Source organism: Geospiza fortis, unplaced genomic scaffold, assembly GCF_000277835.1.
Source record: "Geospiza fortis unplaced genomic scaffold, GeoFor_1.0 scaffold98, whole genome shotgun sequence".
Classification (NCBI taxonomy): Eukaryota; Metazoa; Chordata; class Aves; order Passeriformes; family Thraupidae; genus Geospiza; species Geospiza fortis.
The window spans coordinates 4,350,155-4,374,359 of NW_005054306.1; the positions used below are offsets into that span (position 1 = coordinate 4,350,155).

Consider the following 24,205-nt stretch of genomic DNA (forward strand, 5'->3'; position numbering starts at 1 on the left):
ATCAGGAGGGAAAGCCTGGGACCCCACAAGAACATTTCACATGCTGGTAGCCCTCTCTCCCTCCCTTTGCACCTTTCTTCACCAAGCATGGTGTGCTCTGACCAACTGAGCAGAAGGCTGAGGCTGATACTGAGCTTGAGGAGAGACTAATGCATCTCCAGATTAGCAGGGTCAAACTTCCACCAATCCCTGCATCCTGGAAAAGGTGCAGTTCTTCACAGGGGTTGGCTAATGTCCACTAACATAATGAAGCTGGGACCAGCATGGCATTGGAGAGTGACAGCCGGCTAACGGAGATGAGCCTGCCCAGACCTCATGTTCCCATGCTCCCACAGCCTTGGCAAGTTTCCATATGGATAGTCTGGATGTTAGGGGTGAAGGGCTATTATAATACCACTAATTAACAAAGGGACAGATCCTTGACCAAAACCAGTTCATGGTCACCATGAGACAGATTTATTTTGGAATTGGAGACACCAGAACCTAGCCAAAATGAGTCAGCAGGTAAGCAACATGAGGAGCCAGGACAGCCAGCACTTGGTCCCTGGACCTCTTATTTAGCAGTGTTTTCCCAAGGTAGCCCCTGTTAGGAGCAGCACAGTTCCTGTCAAGCTAGTGGAGGACAGAGTGAAAAGCTGCTGGCATGCACATCTCTGGCACCTTGCCAGGGGATGCCCTGGCATGGGCTGCACATGTCCTGCTGCCAGCAAACAGCCTAGCTGCAGTCCAAACCTTTCATTCCCATGATCATTGGAAGGGATTTTAATCTTTGTGAATTTTACTCCTTTGACAAAGCTCCTTGGAATCGGCCAAGAGACAAATGTGACTGGGGGAAAGAAAGATAACTATATGCATGCACATACATACCATTGTTACATGGAATTTGTTTCTTTACTAAATCTTGTTAAGAGCTATAGAAGGAAATGCAATTAAATATGGCAGGGGTTTTACCAAATGAGCCCTTTCTCTACCTTTGATAAGAAACTACATTTTTTTGACAAAGGAAATACAGGAGATATAGTCAGTCCAGACTGCAGAAATGCATTTGATAGACATCCACGTGGGTAACTCAGTTAAGATGGAAATTAGTGTGAGAAATGTGTAGTAGGTAAAAAATCAGCAAGTGGGGATATAATGAGGGAGGCACTATACATTCAGAGACAAGCTCTGTGCCTTGCTTCCAAAACTGCTTGTGCAGTTTTAATACCCTCCATAATGAAGCCAGTGCAAAAAACACCTGGACATGAATCAGCTCTGGCAATAGTTTTAATTTGAGAGAGGTATGTAGGGGTAAAGGGTAGCTATAGCTGCTGTTTTTATCCAGAGTGAGAAAGGGGCTTTTCCTTGCCACACAACAGCATCTGTCACTGCAGGTGGGAGTAATGGGAAAATTGTTACTGTCCTTTACATTTTTAAAATTTGGCTGTGTATCTGTGAGCTGAGAGGAAATTCTCTCTATGCCATAGGGAGAGTATTTGATAACTCCATAGTTCATACTGGTAGGAAGAGGGCAGAGTGCATTGGTGGAGAGGACAGGACTGTTCAGGGTTGTGACAGCAGAGCATGGTTTGACATCTCCTGCCTTCCCTGGCACCAGCCCCGTTCATCTCACCCCTTGGTTGTTTCCAGAGGAAGCCTCTAGCATGGGGCAGTCTTGGCTTATTGCTTTGGTCATCAGGTGGCCAGATGAGGAGGACACATTTCTGTGGATTGTTGTGATGCAAACCTTGAACCAGCAAGACCCATTTGTCCTTTAGCAGTGTAGCTGGAAATGCTAGTTCCACCTTAACTGTGTGTTGTGCATTCCTCGCCTCATTATTCAGCTTCCTAATGAACGCTCCTTGGATCACACAGATCTCTTCCTGTTGGAGGTCGACTAATTTTCACATACCAGCAGTGCTTTATGATGTGCTGTGTATGAGATTAACTCATCTAATAGCCCCATCCCCAGATGAAACCTCCAAATCTTCATTTTCTGCTTTTTTCCACTGCCAGCTATGCTAACACTTGAATGTATAAAGGACAGTATAAAAAAGACAAAATTGAAGAAATTTGCCCGCCAACATCATCCAATTGTCCATATACTTGGCAGTTTTTCAGGTACCTCACTTCTTCTGACTGCCTCCAGACTTCATTACTGCAACTTGTTCAGGCTCTGGTGCTCTCCTTCCACCCATGATGTCCTCAGTTACATTATCATTAAGGAGCTAGATGAAGGTAGGTGATGTACCAAAGGATTATGTGGAGAAAGAGACTAAAGCTTAACAGCAGTAGAAAATGCTCATCTGCATAATTTAATGAGAAAGGCACCTCTCAAAAAACTGAAGGGTTATGTGGACTACAGAGGGTGGACAGGAAAGATTCCTGGAGCCTGATGCCTTGATAGACGCAGCTGGATAAATCAACCCTGGAAATTCCTTATAGACCACTCACTGTCTGAGAGAATTGCTGCTATACACTAAATAGTCTTCTGATAAATAAAGTTGAGCCCAAATTAACATAACTTACCGTTCTGTCTCAGAGCCCCAAGACAGCTATAGTGTCTCCTGGAACACTTCTCTCTGCAAACCTTAAGGTGCCAAGTGGCTCTAGACTGTGTGGTCTGTTCACGTGGTGGGCACTCCAGTAGCCCCAAGGTCAGGAGCCCTTTTCCCCCACCAAAGACTGACTGAAAAAGTGCTGACTGCTTCTCTGCCTTTGGCCTGCCCAATTCCCACCACTGCTATCTTCCAGGTACTTACTTAAGGTAAGTAGCAGACTGAGATCATTCAGGAAGGGATCTGAATGACATGAAATACCAAAGGTATTGTTCAACCCACAGGACCTCAAATATTTTACAAACCCAGGGACATAGTTTCAAATTTCTGATCTTAAATCGCTGCTTAAATAAAGAACTTCATTACACTAAAATCCACAAGTGTGGTGGGACTGCACAGCCTTGTAACTATTTATAACATTGTTTAAATTTTGACTCATGTTCCAAAATTTGGGCACCCAAAGAAATATAAAGATTCTTTCCATATTTTTCTAAAATGCAGCTGTACCTAGGGGCAACATGATGGCTACCCAACAGTGCACAAAGCATTTAGTTATGTAAAGTAAACATGAATACAATGCAGGAGATTGAGAAAGCTATAACTGAAGTCTTTTAATATTTTTGTCTTTGTAAAAATCCAAGAGATTTCCTGAGTGAGGTAGAAGAGATGGGAATCTGTTGCATTACTTATTTCTTATTCTCAAATGAATCTTCAAAACAAGTAAGGAGGGCAGATGAAATTGCAAGTCCTAAAAAATCCTAGTTTGCCTTTGATGGGCCTGTCACAGTTCAAGAAACAGCCTAGTACTTCAGTATTTATTATACTCTTTATTTTTATATTCTCAACATACCCTCTTCCAGACCCTCTCTTCACATAAATCCTGCCCATCTCACTCATCAGCATTGCATTTGGACAAATTATAAAAGTGTTAATATAAAAAGCATGCTTCCTGAATAGATTGCCCCTCTCCATTTAAATTCTTTCAGTGCACAAGGCAATTGGAGCTTTAGTTGTACATTCATCATCAGAAATACATTTATACGCTGATTTATGTTGTGGATGAAATGTTTTTTATTTGCATGTACACAAACCTATGAACTTTGGAATACATAAACCTATAAGCTTTGAATATTACTTGTAGGCTATTAAGAACCAAGAAATTGAGTGTTTGGGTTTTAAGATTCCATCTGCTGCACTGTGTTCAAAATAATATGCACTTAATCATGTGGAAAGTATATAAGCATGCATGTATGTTACCTTTTTGGCATTTGGGAAAAGCACAGGGATGAATCTGAAGTTCATACTTCCTTGCTGTATAAACTCAATCTGCATCTAGAATAGAACAAAAAGCCAGTTTTATTGTAATAACATGACAGTTTTTCTCTGCATGCATCTGAACCCTATGTATAAAAACATTCCTTGCTTACTTAAACTGCTCTTCTGTTAAATGAGTTGATCTATTGCTGGTGGACTCGGTGTTGTTTGGTTTGGCCACTTAATCTAATTCTTCATTGCTACAGAAAGGATACAGGAAAGATCTGTCAACATTTCTTGAACATTCAGTTTCATGGTGTGAAATAATTGTGGATTTAGCTGCAGGTGCAATCCCATGAAATCCATCTCGAACTGGTGAAGCCTGGCTTGACTAACACCCTGTTTGGCCTACAGATGGGTGAAAGATTTCAGCCAGAGGCCAGGTCTGTGTCTGAGCCACAGCCCAGCCTGTTCCCCATGGCCCTGGACACAGACATCCCAGGGCTGGTATGGACAGCAAGGTACTGCTGAGAGCTCAGCTGCTGGTGACAGCTTCTGAGAAACCTGACTGCAGATTCCAGAGGGGGGATCAGATGGGTTACAGGCTGAGAAAGGCAGCTAACTGCAAACCAAGGGAGAAAGGATCAGCTTCATGGCTCTATGGGCTCTTCTGGGCTGAATGTCCATCCTGTGAGAGGCTGTGGAGATGGGTGTCTGGTCCTCTGGCACCTCTCTGCACTCCCCAGGAGCCCCACATTGCATCTCTGGCCTTTGCTTTGCAACTCCATCCTTCATTCAGCTCTACTGCTGCCTAAGAAAAGACCTCAGCTCCAGGATGGCTGAAGCAACAGGGGCTGGTTTAGAGGAGGAAGGTCAGGCACTGTTAGATAAGATTCTGCTCAGGGCTGTACAAGGGCTCAAGAAGGTGAAGGAGGGGAAAAATACCGAACAATAAAGAATATGAAGAAATAAGATGAGCATGTTTAATAGGATTTTTCTTCCTTGAACCTCTTAGCAGATGTTAATGAGCATACGGAGCTGATGAGAGGAAGGATTAATGAATTCCAAAGAGGGGTGTTTAACTATGGGGATTAGGGAAAACAAAGCAAAGAACCTGCCATTTGGAGACAGATTTGTCTTTTGAGAAGAAGAGACAGTCTTTGTAAAACAGCAAATGCACGTCCTTGCTTACCATCCTGTGGATGTATTTAGTATGTAAGCCGTGTTCATCTCTGTCCAGCTGGGATTCAGCCCCTTCCACATCCTGTTTGTATTTTGGACTGATTGCTATGATTATCATCACCGTCTTCTGTTAGGGAGAAAAGCACTTTCATGAAATTGAGAAACGCAGCGTGTTTGGTAGAGGCAGATCGGAAATCTGCCAGTTTGTGTTTTAAGTGATCTTTGTGTTCCTGGCAAACACAAGAGGATCTCATTCATTCTGGCAGGAAATACAGGAGAACTCACACACTCGTTCTCCTCGTTATTTCTCAACATCTCAATATAGAAAATCAAAATGTCAAGAGATGTATTAGCAGCTACCAGTTGACACTTGGAATCCCTGTCATAAAAAGCTACTTTTTATCAGTGTAGTGTCTATGTGCATACACAGAAAACTTTTGTCTTTAAATTCAGACCCAAATGTTTTCCAACAGCTTAAGCAGAAGTGCATCTCTTTAGTCATCTATGGCTTTTTATACAAAAAGCTACTAAAGACAGCAGTCTGTGGAAGCTACTTCTAGGGCTCTCAGTGGCAGAAATGATGTCTTTTCTTGCTGATCTTAGTGGCAAAGTGTGCAGAGAGGTGGCTGTGCAAAGAGGGATGCTGTTGTGGATGGGCTGGGCAGTTTTAGGGGTACCTGGCAGCTCTGTCACAATGGGCTGAAGGCAATGCTCCTCCACCTTGCTAGGACAGCCCAGATCCTGCCTCTGACCTGTTTAATCCCAGCCCCACACTTGAGCTCAGGTTTCCAGAGAGGCGCCATCCTTTATATCTGGGAAACATCTCTCCTCCTTAATGGCAGGCCAGGTGAAATGCAGCAGATGAAAGCTTCCTACTTGTGTTTACCTGGGGCCTGCCTTTCATCCCCAGCACGTGAAGCCTGTGTAAGGCTTCCAAATCTTACAGTTTGCCAGGCATGTAATTAACTCTTTCCTTCTGTGCTGTATTAAGAGAATCTGCCCCACCATAGGGTCAGATATGGTAAGGAGCCATTATACCTTTCACTGACTCAACATACTCCTGAATTAATTTGCTTGTGCTTGACATGTGTGTAAGCACTTACAGATGTTGAGGGTTTGCAAGAGACATGCCCAGTTGTACACTTTCCTCTGCTTGTGTCCAAGCAGTCTCTTCCTCCACACACATGTAAGGGTTTTGAAGTTAGAAACTGCCTCTACAGTCAGTGAGGGAAACCAAACTTTTCTGGGGTGGGTAGTCAGAGAAAGATCCTCAGGTGAAGGCAGGAGATTGTTCTCTGCACATACTGGTTTCTCCTACTGACTGTGCACAAGTCCCAGAGGAGATCTGCCAGCTTGTATTTTAAGTGATAATGATGTTTTTGGCAAAAGCAAAGTCACCCTGTCTTCTGGTTTCATTACCTACATTACACACAGTCAGCCCAAGCCTAATTTGTCCTGATGCAAGCCCCAGTAGGCATGACTGCATTTCCATGGCAGAGGTCCCAGGCTGGCTCTGCATGCAGTTGTATCCTGCCTGCATGGACACCTGCAGGAAACCTGTGTAGGGCTGCCTCAGATGGCTGAGTTTCCTTGCTCAGGTGGAGGAGAGTCCAGCATTTCTGTCATCCTGTTCCTGAGCCATGGAGATCTGGCCAGAGTGAGTCAGAGACCCAGTGGACGCTCAGCAAGGCAAGAATCCAAGGAAGGCAGCCCACAATGGCTCCTGTCCAGTGACAGAATTGCCAGTTTGCACCCAGCTGTGCTGGTATAGTCCAACCACTTGGCTTGATCCTAAAGGAGATGTGCACTCACTGCTCAGGGGAACTTCAGAGGAAGTTGCTGCTGCAGGGGACAGCACTGGCAGCAAGATAAATCTCTGTTTTACTGCTTAGATAGATACAAAGTGATGAGAGCAAATCTGTATATCAACCAAGAGAATATCAATTTCCAGTTTAAATGTAGAATGGTTTATCCAGAAGAAGCCTTCAGTGTTTTAGATATCAGTGTAAAAGCTACAGGTGAGAAGGATGAATATGAGCCATGACTATGGCAGCCTGGGATGAAATACAGATATCATTGTAACCAAGCACAGCTAAAGCCCACTATTTAAAAAGGGGATGGAGGAATAACTTTTCCAATGGCAGCTTCAGGCTGGATGTAACAGGCAGCATTGGAATTTTGCAAGAATGCCAGGATTAGCCCTTCATTTCTTAAAGAAAGAGCTCTGGGACCATCAGATACAGATGCGAGTGAGATTTGCCTCTCTCTGCAACACCTCTGCCATTTCTACAGGGGCAGGGAAGACAACAGTAGGGTCTTGCATTTTCATTCTGTCCCTGCTGTGTATTAGAATAATTCAACCATTTTCCTCAGGTCACCTCTGCTATAAACAAGGTTAAACTGCCCTTACATACATCACCTAGGTAGCGCTCCATCCACTTAATGATGTCAATACCTCGTACCGTATCCTCAAAGATATCAATCTGCAAGAGAATGAAAGTCTGTAGTGAGCATCCCTTCACCTTTCCTCTCCATTTTAGGGCACTCATAGAGCACCTACTCCTTTCTTTGTTTATGACAAGCATTTCCAATTTCCTTAGGAAAAAAATGTGTACATGCACTTCTCCCCTTTCCATGCAGTCCTGAATCAAGCTGGGCAGGCAGCAGGCAGAGAGGGGCTGCTGCAGGCACCTCCTTGGGCTCCCACTCAGCTGGCCCTTTGACTGGCTGCTCTGCCAGTCCCCAGCTCCCAGGCATTTTTTACTGGACAGAACAAGGTGCTGCCCACCTTCTCCATCTGTATAGCTGCAAATGCCTGCTATTTTCTCACTGCAAGGGTCTACTGAGTGGGAAACTTTAGCTTCATATTGAACTAAATATTCAGGGTGTGTGGTGGGAAGTCAGCCAGGTCACTGATAACCGCGTGCAGTTACCCAGACTTCAGTGACAGACTTCACAGGACTGAATATGACCAGCACTGCTGGCTTCTCTGCACAGCCAGTAAACCCAGAAACCAGCAATCAGTGACTGTGACCAATGGAGTAATTATTAACTTCTCCAAGTTTTCGAGATAAGAGTCATGATCTGCTCTCAAGTCTTTCTTTTTCCCTTTCTGAATGCAGAGAGCTCACTTGTTTCCCTGCTTTGGGGCCATTTTGCTGTATTTATTATTCTGCATCAGGCTCCAAGAGTTGCCTGTCCAGCAAAGGTGCTATTAATGAGCCTTCTACTCTGTAAAGCTATGGTGCCCAGAAGCTTTCTTATGAATTGGTCATAGTACAGAACTGCTGGAGAGAAGTATAATTGCAGTCTCTGTAAAAAAATCTTTGATTCATGAAAATAAATAAGCATGTGCAAAGCTCCCCACTGAGTCTCATTCAGTTTAATGATAGCCACTTGCTTAAATGCTTTCCTGAACTGGAGCCAAAGAATGAAGGTTGAGGGGTCAGGTAGCATATGCTCTTGAAATAAGAAAATATGAATCAAGATTTTGATGAACACTGAATCCTAGAGCCTCTGTGGGCCTCTAAGATGAAGCAAACTCATGAGAAATTCAGTAAAAATCAGAATGGCTTATGGGATTAGAAAGTATGACACAGACCTTTTCAGGCCAATGATTTTCAGAATCCCTTTTAAAAGTATAACAAAGCAAAATCACTTTTAAAGGGATAACAAAGCAAACGAAACGAGATAGGCTGTTTCATTAAGTTGTGTGAATTTTAGAATCTGCTTTTAGTTCTTTTTTAGCAGAAAGTTACTCACATCTGAAGAATCAATGATATAACAGCATTGGAGAAAATAAAAGGTAGGACAGGAAGAATGTAAAATTGACCTTTTGTAATCCTGATATTACAGATCAAATATGAGACAATATTAATGGAATAGCTCACAAAACCTCATGTTAATTGCCCATCTGGTGTCACTAAGTGAAATTTTCCAGGATCATTATAAAAGCATATTTCAAAGCACAAAATTCAGTTAAAAGAAGAACAAACTAAGAGGCAGATCATTTAAGTTACAGCTTGCAAAACCAAGGCTAGTTCATCCTATCTGTATCTTCTTTAGCCTACAAAATGTGATGATAACCAGAAAACCATTTAAATGGGCAGTGTATTGCTTCTGCTTTTTTTAAAAAAACCTCTTCCCTGGTTGAAAGCCATTTTTTCTGGAAGGAATACTTACAGCAGTTTGAAATCCGTTTACAGACAGGAAGTTCACAAATTTCATAACCTCCACTGCCGTATCCACCGAGTAGGTTATAAAGACCTTGCCTGGGAGAGAGAGTCTGTATGAATATATAACACATTTAAATACACCATTCAGAGGGTGAGACTGTCACAGCCCTCCTTTAAATACACCATTTAGAGGGTGAGACTGTCAGAGCCCTCCTTTAAATACACCATTCAGGGGCTGAGACTGTCACAGCCCTCCTTCTCCACCATGCTGCAGGTTCTGCCCACTTAGGTCTCTTTGGATTGTTTACAAAATGGATGTGGGATAGTGCAGTGGCTCAGTATTGAAACCAACCCCCTGTCACAAAGACCTGCTCTAGATATGAGCTCCTCCAGCCTTACTGGCAAGCTGCAGAGGGTAAATCCCTCTGCTGCTCCCCCTGCCCTGTGGCCAGAGCTGCTTTCTCCCATGCTTGGGCATACCTGAGCCTGGGCTCTCACCCACAGCTTGAGTTACCTGCACTGGCTGCAGCCAGCACAGCTTTCCCCAGACCCACTGATATGACAGAGCTGGAGGGGCCCTTATGCATGTCACACTGCCTCTCCTTGGAGCAGCACTAACACCCTGTGCAGGCAGGATGCATGGCTGGTGACAGCAATGCCCTTGCCCTTGTGGGAGGGGTTTTCATGGCTTTGCATCAGGGTAAAGCAGCTGGCTGATCTAATCCAGCTGTGCATCTACCAGAGATGACCCTGTTTTACCCAGTAATTCCTCCATCTAGGACACACTAACTGATAAAGTAGGGTTTATCCAAGAGTGGCATCTGGTATCATAACTCACTCCCCTGCAGGCCAGAGAGGTGTGACTCTCTGGATTTGAAAGGTGATACGCGGAATGAAGGAAAAAGGAAAAATCAAAACCTCAGGAGAGCTGTGGGGGTTCTTAGCAATGGTACATCTCACGTACTAGTCAGATTGGCATTCAGAAAGAAGCTTTTTTTCTGAAACCTAACTTTCCCCTAAGAGTTGGAGGGTGAATGCCTCTGTGGTGCTGGTGGCAATAGAAGCATGTCAGTCAGAGCCTGTGCTGCCCTCAGCATGTCCCAGAGTCCTCTCCAAACTCACCAGTTCAGGGAGAAACTGAGGCCAGGGTTCAACATATTTGTCTGGTTTGGGACAGGCAGAAACACTTTATCCCTCAGGCTTTGTTTGTTTTTAGTCTTTTACTGTAAGCCCCAGCCCCTCCTGTCTCAAAGGGACATCCTGTTTAGCAAGGAGTCATGAAAACAATCTGAACAGTATTTACTTTTTGTAAACAAAATAACAAGCAATTAATGACCACTATGTTTTCAGGATTCAAGGGGTAATTCCATCCCACCAAACGCAGACACTCACACCCAAGAGATATGGTGACACTTTTCTTGTTGTCTTACTGTCATTTCCCCCTGCATTCTCCTCCTCCCCCTTCACCACTCTGGAGCTCTCCCACCTAAAGCTGTTGGGCCATGCTGTAAAATCTTGCACAGAACAAATTTGCTAACCACTTACGCAACTCCTCCGGCAGATTGCTGGTTCTCAGAGTTCCCCTGGCTGCAGGGTTACTGAGAGGTCTTGGGACAGCAGCTGGAGATGGAAAATTGTCAGAAGGACAACCACATGCTTCATCTGGTCCACATGCCTTGGGGGGCAGCTGACCATTAGGTAGCTGGTTGTATAGCTGGTTTCTACAAAGAAAAGCAATGGAGGATTTGGAAAATACTTATTTTTCGGCAAAATCCAGAATTTTTTCTCCTGTTAATAACAGATTAAGAACTTTATCTGCATATTAGCTATGAAAAGTTCTTGCAGAAATGCTTGGCTCAGCACATCTGCTTAGTTATTACAGTGTCTTTGGAACAGATACCTTGATGACAGGCCATCACAAGAAGCAGTTTATCGGAGAAACATTAATCACAGGAAGTAAGGCACATCATAGCTGAAAGCTGTTCAGTTTGCAATTAGCAGAAGCAAAGGCTGTTTCTGAGTGAGAAATAATGGCATGTCATGGATGTTGTTATGCACGTGTGGAAGCAGGGTGGCCCTTGGGTAATGTCTTCCCATTATCTAAAGAACCCTTCATGGCACCTCAGATGCTCTCACGATGTCCTGTGTAGTGCAAGAGGCTCAGAGAAAGCTGGAAATTGGGAAAATGGGTCTACAAGGGCACTCCAGCTCCAGCTCCAGCTCTGGAGGCCCTCCAGCCTTGGACAAACCCAGTGTTTTGCCAAAGGGAACAAAGTTAATTTCTTGACGAGCAATGGCAGACCCAAGCAAGAGTTTCTCATGTCAGGGACTGGCATTCCAGAGCTGCAATAACCTTGCCTAATGTCTTCTCCATTGTAGCAAACAGACAGAGAGGGATGATCTTAGGAAGTTTAGCAGTTCTTGTCCTACATTTTGGATTCAGATTTTAAGTCAACGGGAAGGTGAATCTATAGAGATTTTTATGCGAGGTGTGCTTGCAATCTGCTGGGTTGAATTTGTTGGATGAGTTTTAGGTTTCTCTGAGAGCTTTTCCCCACAGAGCCATGATGCTTAGTCAATCAAGACCACTCTCCTTTTTTCCTTAGCCTTCCTTAAATGAATGATGACAGGCTGGTCGCAGCATGTTTTCTGTTGTCACATTAAGATCTGGTTTATTCATTTCGGTGCAGATGTTTTCTGTTACAAAATACTCTATAGGCAAATATTACCAGCATATAACTGCTGTTCCTGGAGTCAGCCTGCAAGCAGCAGCCATGCAGCCACAGGACAGACCCTGAGTATTCTGGATTTCTTTTCGCAAAAGAAAGTACTAACAAAAGCAACGCATGCCTCATCAATGGCCACAAAAAACACTACCCGGTGGCTAATTTACAGATCTTCCCAAAACTCCACCTTATTTAAAAAATGTGCCAAAAATCAGGAGTTTGGTTTTAAATTTTACTACTGCAAAGGATACCCACTATCTCCCAATATTTTTACATTTTCATACAAACTCTTCAGTGCAATTCTCTCTGCTGCAGGCACTCCCTGATCCTGCTGTCACTTTTCTGTTACACCCCTTAATCTTTCAAAGGCCAGAGCAGAATGGTATTTCAACTGTCTGCCCTCTTTTGTCCTGCCCATTCTCACAGTTCCCTGCCAAGACCATGTCACGTAAGTGGACATTTTCAAGCACAGATGCCTGCAAGTTTAACACCTCTAAAAGTATTGTGGCACTTGAATAAAAACAGTCTGATTTCAGATATTCTCAGAACCTGAAGCTTCAATTTGTTTTTAGATAGCTGAGTCTGAAGGAACCCCTGCATGAATAGGATTTCCCATCTGCTAATGAGATACTTATAAGAATTGAAGGCCTGGTAATCAATATCTGAAAATCATCAAAATCTGGATGAAAAGTGCCAGACATTTTGCTATGAAAAATCATAGAAAAGGCTGCAAACTGCAGTGCAGAGATATATCAGCAACTGATGGGATTTCCTCCCTTTTTCTCTGCACCACAGAAGAGGTAAGAAGGAAGTCACTGGAAGCCAGTGATTGAGTTGTCCCAGGCTGGTACAGTGTAAAAGCTGAAGACCCAGCAAGCCACCAAACTGACCTTTGCCCATGAGCAGGAGAGCTCCAAGGTTTCAACTGAGATATTTTTCAACCCCTCATCCATTTAACCTTCAAGCATTTATCTTCCTCAAGGCATGCATTTCAGGGGGTGCTCTGACAACCTATCAGGTATCCGGCTTTGAAGTCCTTTAGGAAAGGGTCAGGCCCCCATTGGGTGTAAAACAGCAAATAAAGAAAACAACCCAGCATCTCACGTTTACTCCTGCAGCCTGGGCATGCTCACAGTACAAGGATTCAGAATTACTGTTGAAAACCCACAAAATCAGATCAGAGGAACTTCCACTTCCCACAATCCCCACCCCCCAGGCATACTTACGGGAATCGAGGAGGACCAGGGGAGGAGCACGTCCTCTGGGGTGGTCGATCTCCAGTGCCTTTGGGAGCACGGAGGTTTGAGTAATTTGGGATGACTTGCTGGGCTGGGCGGATAACTCTCATGCAAGGTCCAGGAACAGGAGGAAGTGGTTGCGATGGCTCAGCAAAATGCTGGTAAGGAGTTCTGCCATCTGGGAGGGTGAGAAAATAAAGGCAGCAACTATCATTTCAGCCAACACATTTTTGCCTCAGTTTGTGTTTATTCCTTTCCAGGCATGTCTCAGGAAACTGAGCAGTTTGGAGGCATTTGCAGGTATCTCGCTCTGAAAGGAGCCAGATGAAGGAATGTTTTGGAGTCTGAAGCTTGCTATTTCCCATCCACATACGGCAGGGTTCAGATCCCTGCTTGGGGCTGGGCTGTTGGGACAGCTGACAGTTAAACATTCAGAGCTGCCTTGTCCCTGTTCTTACTGTGCTTCAGTGTTTTTTGGTACAGTTTTTTTCAAATTTCATTTTGGCAATGACTTGTGAAAATGAATCATCCCAAAGTTCTCATGAAAGCAGATGCAAAATCCTGGAACAAATCAGTTTGCAACACTAAGGCTAAACAGACTGTGATTATTGTAAATGAAAAGAGGAAAAATAATCGCTTAGTTTGTTACTCCACCCTGTGTGAATTTTCTGTCAAAGTGACATTTTAAGGACTTGCTGCTGCTCCCGTTGCCATCCGAGAGGCTGTAGGGGAAGCCCAAAGTGATAATTTTGCTCAAGTAATTCTGAAAACCTTTACTGTTGCTAGCCACACATAATACTGATTAATAACTATTGTACAGTGGAACTGTTGGCATAAACTGAAAGAGAAAGCAATGTAAGCTGTTTGTTTCCCAATTGGGGAAAAGGAATTTTTTTTTCCCTCTCAGTCTTTCTGCTTGTGGTTTTCATTAGGCAGCAGTTCTGTGCACTTCCAAGCTGCTGTGTGCAGATCAAAGTCCAGCCTGGCAGGGCTTATTAGCACTGCATGATTATGGTGTTATGAGCTGTCTCTAAAAGCTGCAGTACTCAAATGCTCTTTTCCCCCAAAACTGGTTTTTAAAATCCTTTTAGCTATTTTTGGGTCATGCCTTCCTTTCCCTAGCAGCCATGAGGACTATCTATCTTTTTTTTTTTTTTTTTTAAGGGGAAGATAAAGAAAGAAAACAAAGCTTTAATAGAATACTCCAATTCCAGGAGCCAACACTAAAGAAAAAAACCCTCCAACCAACCCCATAATTACACATATTCCTGATGAAATTGTGACTCAGCAACATTGTATTTGTTGAGACTGTTTTAGGAAATTTTCCCACCCCCCTCTTAACTATTTGCAACAGGACAGGGTGAAAGGGACTGGTAGAACCATACTGCAAGTCAATATTGTTTCCTCCTGGATTCCTCATGACCAGCTCTAGGGAAGGTGACAGGGATTTGGGACACTTGGTTTGGTTTGGAGGTTTTAAGGCCAATGTTTCACCAGCCTCCTTCGGATCTGTCTGCTGCTACAGTGTATTGGATGCAGCCACAGTTCAAAGCACAGCGTGGCCAGGCGTGTGTGCCGACACACCCCCACATCCCTGAAAGACAAGTATCTGAAAGTATGGTCCCTAGGCACACGGCATTGCTGTGAACATTTCTTTGACTTCAGAAGCAGTTTTGTTGCTGTATCTCAAATAGCAGGTGCCCCAGCCAGTTTAGAGCCTCGGGGCACAGCTGCTATTCCCCAGGGGAGATGCAGAGCTTTGTTGTGGGTTGCCAGTGCCCAACAATTATCTGAGACACACGGAGCTGTCAGGAGGTGATTTACGCTGTAGCAGGCATGTGAGAAACAGGAGTACAGTTGCCAGCTTCTTGGTCCTGACCAAATCTGCTCCAGCCATCTGAGTTTACTTTACTCTTTTTGCCCTCTGGATATGGCTAGAATGGTAGTGATTTTTCTGAAGAAAGCCTTTCAGAGTTCCTGCTTTCAAACAAAATGCCCTCATTCAGTAAATGTCCTATTTCTCACGATGCCTGCTTGTGGAGGAGGTAAACTGAGGTAAATAGAGAGAGGTGTTGTGCACCCAGCTCTTTGTCTGCTTAGAGCTGAAGTGAAAGGAGAAGGTAGGAAAGGAAAACCAGAGGACATTTTCCAAATGTAAGCTCTAGATGTTGTTGAAAGCCCATCTGTAGCCCCTTCCCCTTTACAAAGTTCCAAAATCAGAGCTGGAAACCGAGTTTCTGAAACCCTTCTCTTTCATATACCTAATTATAGCACATAGCTGAAATGACAAAACTCCTCAAACAGATGCAATATAAATGCTGTGGAGTCAAAAAAAGGTTAAAAACCAAAATGGTTTATCAGAACAGGCCTACAGCTTTTTATTACAAAGCCAGCCCAAAACAGGTCAGGGCTCATGAGCCTAATGTAATATAAATTATATTAAAACAATGATGTTGCTGTTGAATGTTCAAAGCTCGCTTCATAACAGATAAAAATCTCAGAGACTGAAAAGGAATACTAATTAATAGCAGGCTGTAAACTGCACTGTAGCCTCCCAGAGCCAGAACGCCCATATTGAGGGAGTCACATCAGCGCTCAGCGACACAGTCACCAGCAGCTGAGAGGGCTCCATTTTAAGTAATGAGCTTTCATTTCAGCTGACAACAGAAAAAAAAATTAGGATGATGGATGTCACGCTCTTTTCACATAGAAATAAAACACATGGGTGAGTCTGGTCATAGTGCTGGGAGATACTATTTATGGAGATCAAGGGTAACCTCCCATCCTGATCCTGGCAGGAAATTCTCAACTTTGGAGATCCAAGGGGGAGCAGGGAAATCTATGAAAACAACAGGAATTGAGTGGGTATAGGAGGCTGCCGAATGACTGATGCAAGGAGGAAGGAAATGACTAGAATATGAAATAACAGCAGGGAGAGGCTGTGCATGCTCAGCGTGACCGACAAAGGCTGGTTTCTAAGCAAAATCATTCGCCTGCACTCGATGAGTAACCGTGACCTCTTTAACTCAAAGAGGTTCAGATGTTTTGCAGCAGAGAGTCCAGCCACATAACCCAAAAAACTGAAACTGTAAAATGGACTGCAATTAGATGTTTAAAGAGCTTAATAATTGCATGCTGTGCTGGAAACACGCCCTTGGTGAACAATGGCTGAGATACAGCCAGAGAACCTCCTGTGGAATGAGAGGTGCTACTCACATGGGCCGGGGGGGGGCTGCTGTGCCGGGCAGCCGTGCCTGAGGCAGCCGTGGGCCTGCGAGGGCGTGTTGGGATGGGGCAAGTGATGGCACACTGGGCACTGCTGATGCTCAGGTCCCAGAAACTCTCTGGAGATCAGTGGTCCTGGGAGGTCCTGGGGGTTCAGCACAGACACCAGCGGTAAGGGGGGCTCCAGGTGCCTGATGCCCATGACGTCTTGTGACTGGGAGTTGTACCCGGTATCTACAGTCCCCAGCTCTGCCAGGAGTCTGTTTCCTGAGGGTTGCTGTGACTGTGAACTCCCTTGGCTGCTCTCCTCCAGTGAGTCCTCAGGAACACCAGACAAGATCTGCTCTGATTTACTGGACTTGTGCCTGGTGTCAGCTGAAAGCTGTGATCTTGGCTGCATGCCTGGCTTGTCCATAGCTATAGAATGTGTCTTCGAGGGAAATACTCCTGATATTGATTCACCAGGGGAACAGGAGTGTCCACCTCCATCAGGATCAGTATATTTTGACCACAAGCTGCTGTCTGGCTCCACGGACAGTGCTGAATGATGATGTCCTGGCGCTCTGCAAAGGCTAGATGGATCGGCCTGAGGTGTTCGAGCAACACGTGAGCTCTGGGCCTCCTCATGCTCCATATCCTCTCCAGAAGGCTGCAAAGCCTTTTCCAAGACATGTTCAGGTAACTGGGACCATGGCAGGGATTCATCCACTTCGACTGGTATGCTTCGACCCACAAAAGTGCCTAAAAAAATTGAGAGAAGTAACACTGGAGATGGACAGCCACACAGTTAAATGCCTGTCATCCATCATCCTTCACTGACTGTGAGCTGGAATACTGAAGAGCAATATGTATTCCTTATATTCTTTAATGCTTTTTAAAAAGATGGCAGAAAACAGCAAGAAAGGTCTGGCTGACTTTTGGCAAAACAAGAAAGTAGAGGGTTAGCTGGAGTGAAGCTAGTAGAGAGTTATAATTTGGACTAACCTGACACAGAGGCCATTTCCAAAGTTTTTTGTTGGACCGGAAGTGAGTCAGCTGCCTTACTGCAAGGCCAGGATTTTTCAGCAAACTGGAAAACAAGAAAAAGGACTCTTGTGAACACGGTACTGTTTCACATGGGCAATAATCCTAAAATAACTATCTCAGATACTGGAAAAGAAATAGCAGTTAAAGTTTTGGAAATTGTGTTGCGCAAATCAAATGTTTTTTATGGGATTTCTGAAACCTACTGTTCCGGCTGACACTGGAGGGGGGAAAAAGCAGATGAACTGTCTCTCAGAAGTAATTCTGGCACCTGATAGTAAATTAGACTTAGGTCTGGAGGTTTGGTGTAGGCATAATCCAGGCAACACAACCACTCGCAAATATTTTACTCCTGACCTTCTAATAACAGCTGATGCATTGGATTTAAACTTTATGACACACCTAGCTGAGTAATTTCAACTTCAAATCTTGTTTCCAAGTACTGCTGCTTAATTTATTGTACCATTTCTTCCAGTCAATTATCACAGGACTCTCATTATTTGTAATTGTTGAAAATTAAAAGATCATTTAGAGAGATTAGTTATTGGTTGGATTTTTTTCCTCTTTCCTTCAGAACTGACTTGGGCCCAAAACAAAATTATCACTTCCTTTTGGGACTGCTATTGCAGTAGATTTGGTCTGGCCAAGTGACTCCTGATGATGGACACCTCTGCCTCCCCCCGAGTCAGGACGACAGCAGCAGTGATAGGTGAATGCTGAGCAGGCTTCAGGAAGTGCAGCCATCTTCATCCTCTTACAGGGCGCAGCTCAGCTTGCTCCCAGCAAATTCTCTTTTTTCCCATGGAGTATAGAAAAACACGCTTGGTGCTCATCATTTCCCCAGCCTTATATCAGATTGAAGAAGCTAAAATTCCAAGTAGGAGAGTTATCAGAGGAGAGGGAACTAAGCACTCAAGCAATGGGAATGACAACATTTGGTGAAAGAATCTGGCCTGAAAGCCTGGTAGAGAAAGTCAAAATCACAATGTGTTTGAAGAGCTTTTAGAGATCCAAGGGTTTCTCCCAACTTCAGTCACAATGTTTTGAACAAAAAAGTCAAATGAACAACAAATTTAAATGATCACTCTATAAAAAAGAGTTGAACAGGATCACAGAGAGGTACCAAGCAGTGTCCCAGCCTTTACCCTGGCTTCCACAGTGATTCTGTAAAAGCAAATGTTGTGCCCCATGTTTACAGGGCAAGGTTGAGGCTTTTCATTTTTGCTGATCAGATCAAATGACACGTACTTCCCTCTGAAAGTACCTCTGGCACAGAAAATTCTGGGTGTAACATTTGCTGGGAAGTAGGATACAAACTGTGCTTTGCTGCTGGGCTGCAATGTAAACATTCCTCCTCTATGTAACTTAAACCCCATCTGTGCAGAAGATTTGCCATATATTCATACATACCCTATGTTATATTAAGCACATCCACAGGGAGAGTTATCCTGGGATAATTACAGTGGGATAATTACACTGGTAAATTTTCCCATGTAGGCAAGTCCTCAGAGCAGCTATTAGCTGCACCAGCACAGCACACACGCTGCTGCTGCTGCTCTGACAGCTGCAGCCCCTGCACGAGCGAGCTGGCTCTGGTGCCAAACCAGCTCCTGCCATTCCAGCGCCCAGGCTGAAAAGGCTGACAGTCAGCTCACCACCATTACGTCTCTCCCTGAGGTTTGCACCCCTTTTCCTCTACACCAGGTCACAAAAATCAGCCAAGCCCGCTAAATCCCGGTTTTCCAACCAGCATAACTGATGTGACAGGAAAGAGAAAACCTCGAGCTCTCAGCACCCGTGTCAGGAACTTGATGCTGTGCAGGGGTGGCAAGGTGTCCTTTGCCTGGGACCTTTGGTCACAGTCAGCTTAAATGATGACTGCCCTGGGGTGATGACTCACCAGGGCAGCACAGCACAGTCAGATTTACACCAACTGGGCTGTAAAGCTGCTGAGTGGTCCCCTGACAGAGAAGCACCTGTGAAGGAGAGGTGTCAAATGCCCTGCAAAGCATCTGTCTTCTGCTTACCTCAACAGTTTTGTAAACCTGACCCTTGGATCAGCTGGCCTTGAAGTGCCTGCTCAGACGTGCTTCAACTTGAGGATATCTCTCTATGTTTGGTCGTAAAGTGAATGACGGCACTCCAGCAGCACAAATCACATAGCAATCTCTTATCTCCCCTCTGAGCATCTCCAGTTAACTGGTTCCTTGTGCAAAATTCACCCTGGTGTTCACAAAGCACAACTCAGCTGAGGACTGGGGTACAGCTCCACCTTGTAGGCCACGTGCATTGTCTGATCACGCCTCTATTTGATATAATCCTTAGCAAACATACAAACTCCACTTTTCAGAAACAAATTTGTAATGCCTCATACACCAAGACGCTGTTTTGATGGTCTCTGAAGTAGCTGGGTGAAAATACTAGAAAATGCTTTGAATTCAGATCCTCTCTATTCAATAGCCTTCAGTTTAGCACCATGCCAAGAACAGATTTCTGTGGAGAAACTGAGATCTCAATCCAGAGCTCGATGAAGTAAATGGAAATCTTTCTATTGACTTCTGTAGGTTTTGGATTGAGTGTCAGATGGGATTTAAAAGTGACTAAATTCCTTCGGAGGCTACAACCTCCGAAGTTTTAGGTCTTTTAGTTCCACTGCTAGCATCAGACTATCTATGAAATGAAACTGCATTAATCTAATGAAAGGGACAATACGGGCAAGAAAACTTCAGATTTGCTTTCCTAAAGTTTGCTATTTAATGTATTTAGTCTGCCTTTTGGAGAAGGGGTATTAGGACTCCAGTAAACTGTATTGCAAATCATCACCCACTAAACTCTTCAAACATCTTGCTTCAGAGTATTTCAAAAACGTCTTTCCAATTAGTTTAACCTCAGAATGGATAAATGCCTCTTTATCTCCCAAATCAACTTAATATTTAAAAGACAGCCTTATTTCCTTCCTGTGTAACATGACCTCAAAAAATTACTCCAAATACCTGAGTGAAATAATTTGGTCAGACAGAAGACACAACCAATTCCATCACTTACGTTTTTACCTGCAAAAAATTCTAGGTTTTTTAGACAGGTTTTTGCTTAGACCCTGCCCCTGCTCTCACAGGGTCAAGGTAGGAGGCACCAAGGGGATGAGGGCTTTGGCATTAAAAAAGTAGGAAAAGTGACTTCATCCTCCTCCCCCCTCAGTAGCCCTGGCTGGAGAGAGAAGCTGTTACAACAGCAGAGCTCTGTCTGTAGCAATGGCCCCCGGGATAAATTAACCCCAGGACATGCTGAACATCTTTTAAGCAATGCCGGCAGTGGCATGTGGATGGGAATTCCCAAGAGAAATCCCCACACTGCTGAAAATATAACAGATGATTTAAAAACATCCTCCTCCAAAAGCAGTACTTCAGGGTGTTGTTTTTGCTCAGCTGAAGATTCTTGGCTTTTGGAAAAAGACCCAAAAGAGCCCATTATCCCTGTATTTTATGTTGCCTTGTGCTGCTGAGTTTCATTTTGCTTTCTTTGACTTTTCTAGTTAGCTTATCCTGCAAATACAGTTAGGCATAGGGCAGAAAAATTACCTGCTTGGTCTCCTGTGTTGAAGAACTAGAAGAAAGGAATGCTTCAGCATACTAAAATACCCTCAGAAACCTGTAGCCTGATCCCTTCTCTGGCACAGAGGCTGCTGGAGAGCAGAGATCGTGCCCAACCTCATTTGGAAAGGCACTGCAACTTCAAGTCAGTTCATGATATTGCCAGAAAACGTCAAGAATTTAATACCCCCCTGCACCTCTGACTATTCAGGAGATTACTGATAACCAGCTGGAGCCATTGCATATATTTCTGCTTGTAATAAAGTAAGGAGGCCCTTCCTAGAGGGACAGAGCCTGGACTGCTCCCAAAAATGTCAAGGGAACTCCTTAAACCACTCTTTTTCCTTCCTCTCCTTATACACCCAGTTCTGCAATGTGCATTAATTCAGCAAATAACCTTTGTGGGTGGGTGCTCAGTGATTCAAGCTCCTGAGAAGAACCCCCTTCCAGCTTCCTTGTGAGGCTTCCCACACCCAGAGAGCTTCTTCCTCTGCTTCTGCCAGGGAGACAGGGGACACCACCCAGAAATCCTGCTTACATCCAGCTGCTGCTGGCCGTGGCCATTCCTGGAAACCTGCAGGGACAGCATAAATGAAGGGGAGCAAATTCTTCTGCAGGTCAGTAGAGATGGGCCTGAGCACCCAAGTCTGAAGCAATGGCCAAAGTCCCCTAAAAATCCTCCCATGGAGGCAAGGGGACAAGGGGAAGGCTCTTGGGCTTAGCTCATCTGTGCTGTTTTCTTGCAGCTGATTGCAAAATCCATCAGGTATTTATTTCATCAAGTTTTCCAGCAGGAAGACTTGTCAGGATGCGCTGTCCCAAAACACACCATCTATCTGCTTTTGATTAGAAACCTTCTGTCATGAAGAAACAGAGTAGAGAGACTGCAACATGAGCATGGTTGTGCTCTCTGCTGCTTCTGGAGAGGGGGAGAATATTTTTGCTCTTTTGATCAAAGTTTTATTTGTCTACCTTGTTAAAACAGAAAACATTAGGATGAGAAAGAAACCTCACCTTCCTTGGTGCACAACACACGAGGACAGGGTTTTTTATTTGCCAGTCACAGCATTTCTGAAATGGCAAGGGTAGAGATTAAGGCAAAGCTGAGATCACAAGGGGTGGGGACAGACAGGTATTTCTTGATTTCCAAATAATTCCTGTGTACTTTGGCTGAATCTCTTAAGCTCCCTGGTGCTGCTGATATCCATCTGCAGGATGGGAGTAAGTGGATGCAGAATCTGCAAGCTGCTGTGAGGATGCACACGCTGAGATCCCAAGGAACGCTGTTGCCACGGGGTGAGAAGAATGTAAGTGTGCAAGAGCACTTGCTCTAATGCTGCTCTCTCTACAGAAACACTAGACACAACTTTCCTCAAAAAATCCCAGAGGGAAATCCTTACAGGAGGAGAAAGTGCAAATGTGGGAATTGGCTTGGGTCTAAAAGTTAAATAAGCACTGCCAAGGAAATCCAAGCTTCAGAGTATCGCACTTCACCAGGAGAAATTTCAGCTGCTATCATCACGGACACTGACCCTCTCCCTTGGGTACCCTGCACAGCAAAGACTAAGGCAACATGCCACATTCCTAGCCCAGACTTTTAGCTCCCTAGGGCAGGTAATGCTTATTTTTATGACTTCTGGAAAAAATTAGAAAAAGAATAAGGAAACAATGTTCTTCTGGCTATATGGTTGCTCTCATGTATTTTCTGAAGCCATGGCAGGAAAATCTACACGTGCCAGGAGAACATACTTCAAATCCTGTCTGCATGGCAAACTTCACATTCTCTTTTGCAGCACTAATGCTGCTTCACTGGACAATCCATAGTGCAAAGGCTAGAGCAGACCTGATATTTTTTGTCTTTTTAGTGTAGACATTGATATACATGTTGAAGGAATGCTGGGAAGTAAGAAACTAGAAGGGTGACAGCCTCTAGCAGGATCCAAACAGGCATCTCAGATATAGGCAGTTTTCTAAACTTTGTGAAATATGAAAACATCTACAATTATCTTCAGTACGCTTAAAAATGTGATTGTTTTCCAGAGGCTACTTCCTACCCATTTCTGGTGTTGATAAAACTCTCACAGGCACTTAAGAACCCCCAATCTGGGATGTTCCATAGCCCTGGGACATCCAAAACTCCTGTCACAAAACTGGGGCTGGCTCAGTGGGGTGGGATGGGGGGATTACTCTGAGAAGCATCAATTTCCTCAGCCTGCTCTCCTACAGCTTCATGCCTTACATTGAAGACTCTGGTTCCCAAAGAGCCCCAGGTATTTCACAGGGCTGATGTCTCTCCCCTCCCCAGCCTGCTCTGCAGCGCGAGGGCTGCGCGGTGCGTGGGCGGCGGGAGGCTGAGGGAAGCCTGCGGGACCTGACGTGTCTCCCTCGGCTGGCGTGAGAACAGCCTCGCTCGCTTGCAGTCATGAAACGTGCAGAAATGTGTGTATCTTTCAGACATGTACCCTCTGCCAAACTTCAAAAGCCACTGCTGGGGGTGGGGGGCACTGACAGACACGAACACCATAATTGCACATGCCTTGCTTCCTGCCTTAGGAAAACAGAAAGAAAACTCAACTCCACTGGAAAATAAAAACAATGAAAAATACAGCATGCTTCCAGACACTGCCAGCTCTCTGCAAGGGTAAGGCCAGTTTCAGAGGCTGATGGCATTGAAGGCAGCAGCCACCTGCCCACCCTGGCCCAGCCACCCTGCCCCTCGTATCCCTGTCTCTGGAATCACCCACCATGGGTGTCACAGCAACACCTGGTCACGGTGGGGCACTGCTGTGGCCAGTCCAGGCCTTGACCCACCCAGGGCTTGCAGGAAATGGGAATTTCTGGTCTCAGGGTTGCTGCTGGTGGTTGAGGACCAGTAGATGCATCAATCTCGGTGCCCAGCCAGTGCTAACCCTACAAAACCTGTATCCTGAAACTGGGTGAAATGGGAGCAGGTTTTATATGGCAGCAGGTTATATATGGCTGATTTAATCCTAATCAAGAAGAAATACTACCACCTTGCTCCCACTTGTTTCCATGCCAAGGCTATAGAGAACGGGGCAAAACCGATGTGTTTTCTTCACACCTTGCAGCCACCGCTCCCTCACCAGCTCTGTGGACCTGTCCCGTGCAGTCCCAGGTCAGCCGGGGAAGGGGAGGGAAGGGAAGGGGAAAGGGAAAAGGAAAGGGAGAGGGCCATCGAAAAACACACCACCTTGAGCCTGCAGAGCCGGGCAGGGCGGGATGGGGCTCAGGCCT

General features: G+C 44.7%; 1 protein-coding gene across 3 annotated transcripts in view; it reads right to left on the reverse strand.

Moving 5' to 3' along the window:
- TRAF3IP2 (TRAF3 interacting protein 2) overlaps positions 1-24,205 on the reverse strand; it is a 25,653-nt gene that overhangs the window by 1,017 nt on the left and 431 nt on the right. Inside the window, exons 1-9 of one of the 3 annotated variants that reach the window (XM_005418427.2) lie at positions 21,965-22,015; positions 17,322-17,406; positions 16,329-17,078; positions 13,101-13,290; positions 10,694-10,869; positions 9,156-9,244; positions 7,388-7,456; positions 4,984-5,100; positions 3,795-3,869 (exon numbers count right to left, since the gene is read on the reverse strand). In XM_005418427.2, coding sequence (XP_005418484.1) covers positions 3,795-3,869; positions 4,984-5,100; positions 7,388-7,456; positions 9,156-9,244; positions 10,694-10,869; positions 13,101-13,290; positions 16,329-17,078; positions 17,322-17,337 — 1,482 coding nt within the window. In that variant the 5' untranslated portion in view covers positions 17,338-17,406; positions 21,965-22,015. Of the gene's footprint in view, positions 1-3,794; positions 3,870-4,983; positions 5,101-7,387; positions 7,457-9,155; positions 9,245-10,693; positions 10,870-13,100; positions 13,291-16,328; positions 17,079-17,321; positions 17,407-21,964; positions 22,016-24,205 lie in introns of those variants that run through there. The other 2 variants (XM_031066706.1, XM_031066707.1) reach the window with 2 other exon arrangements.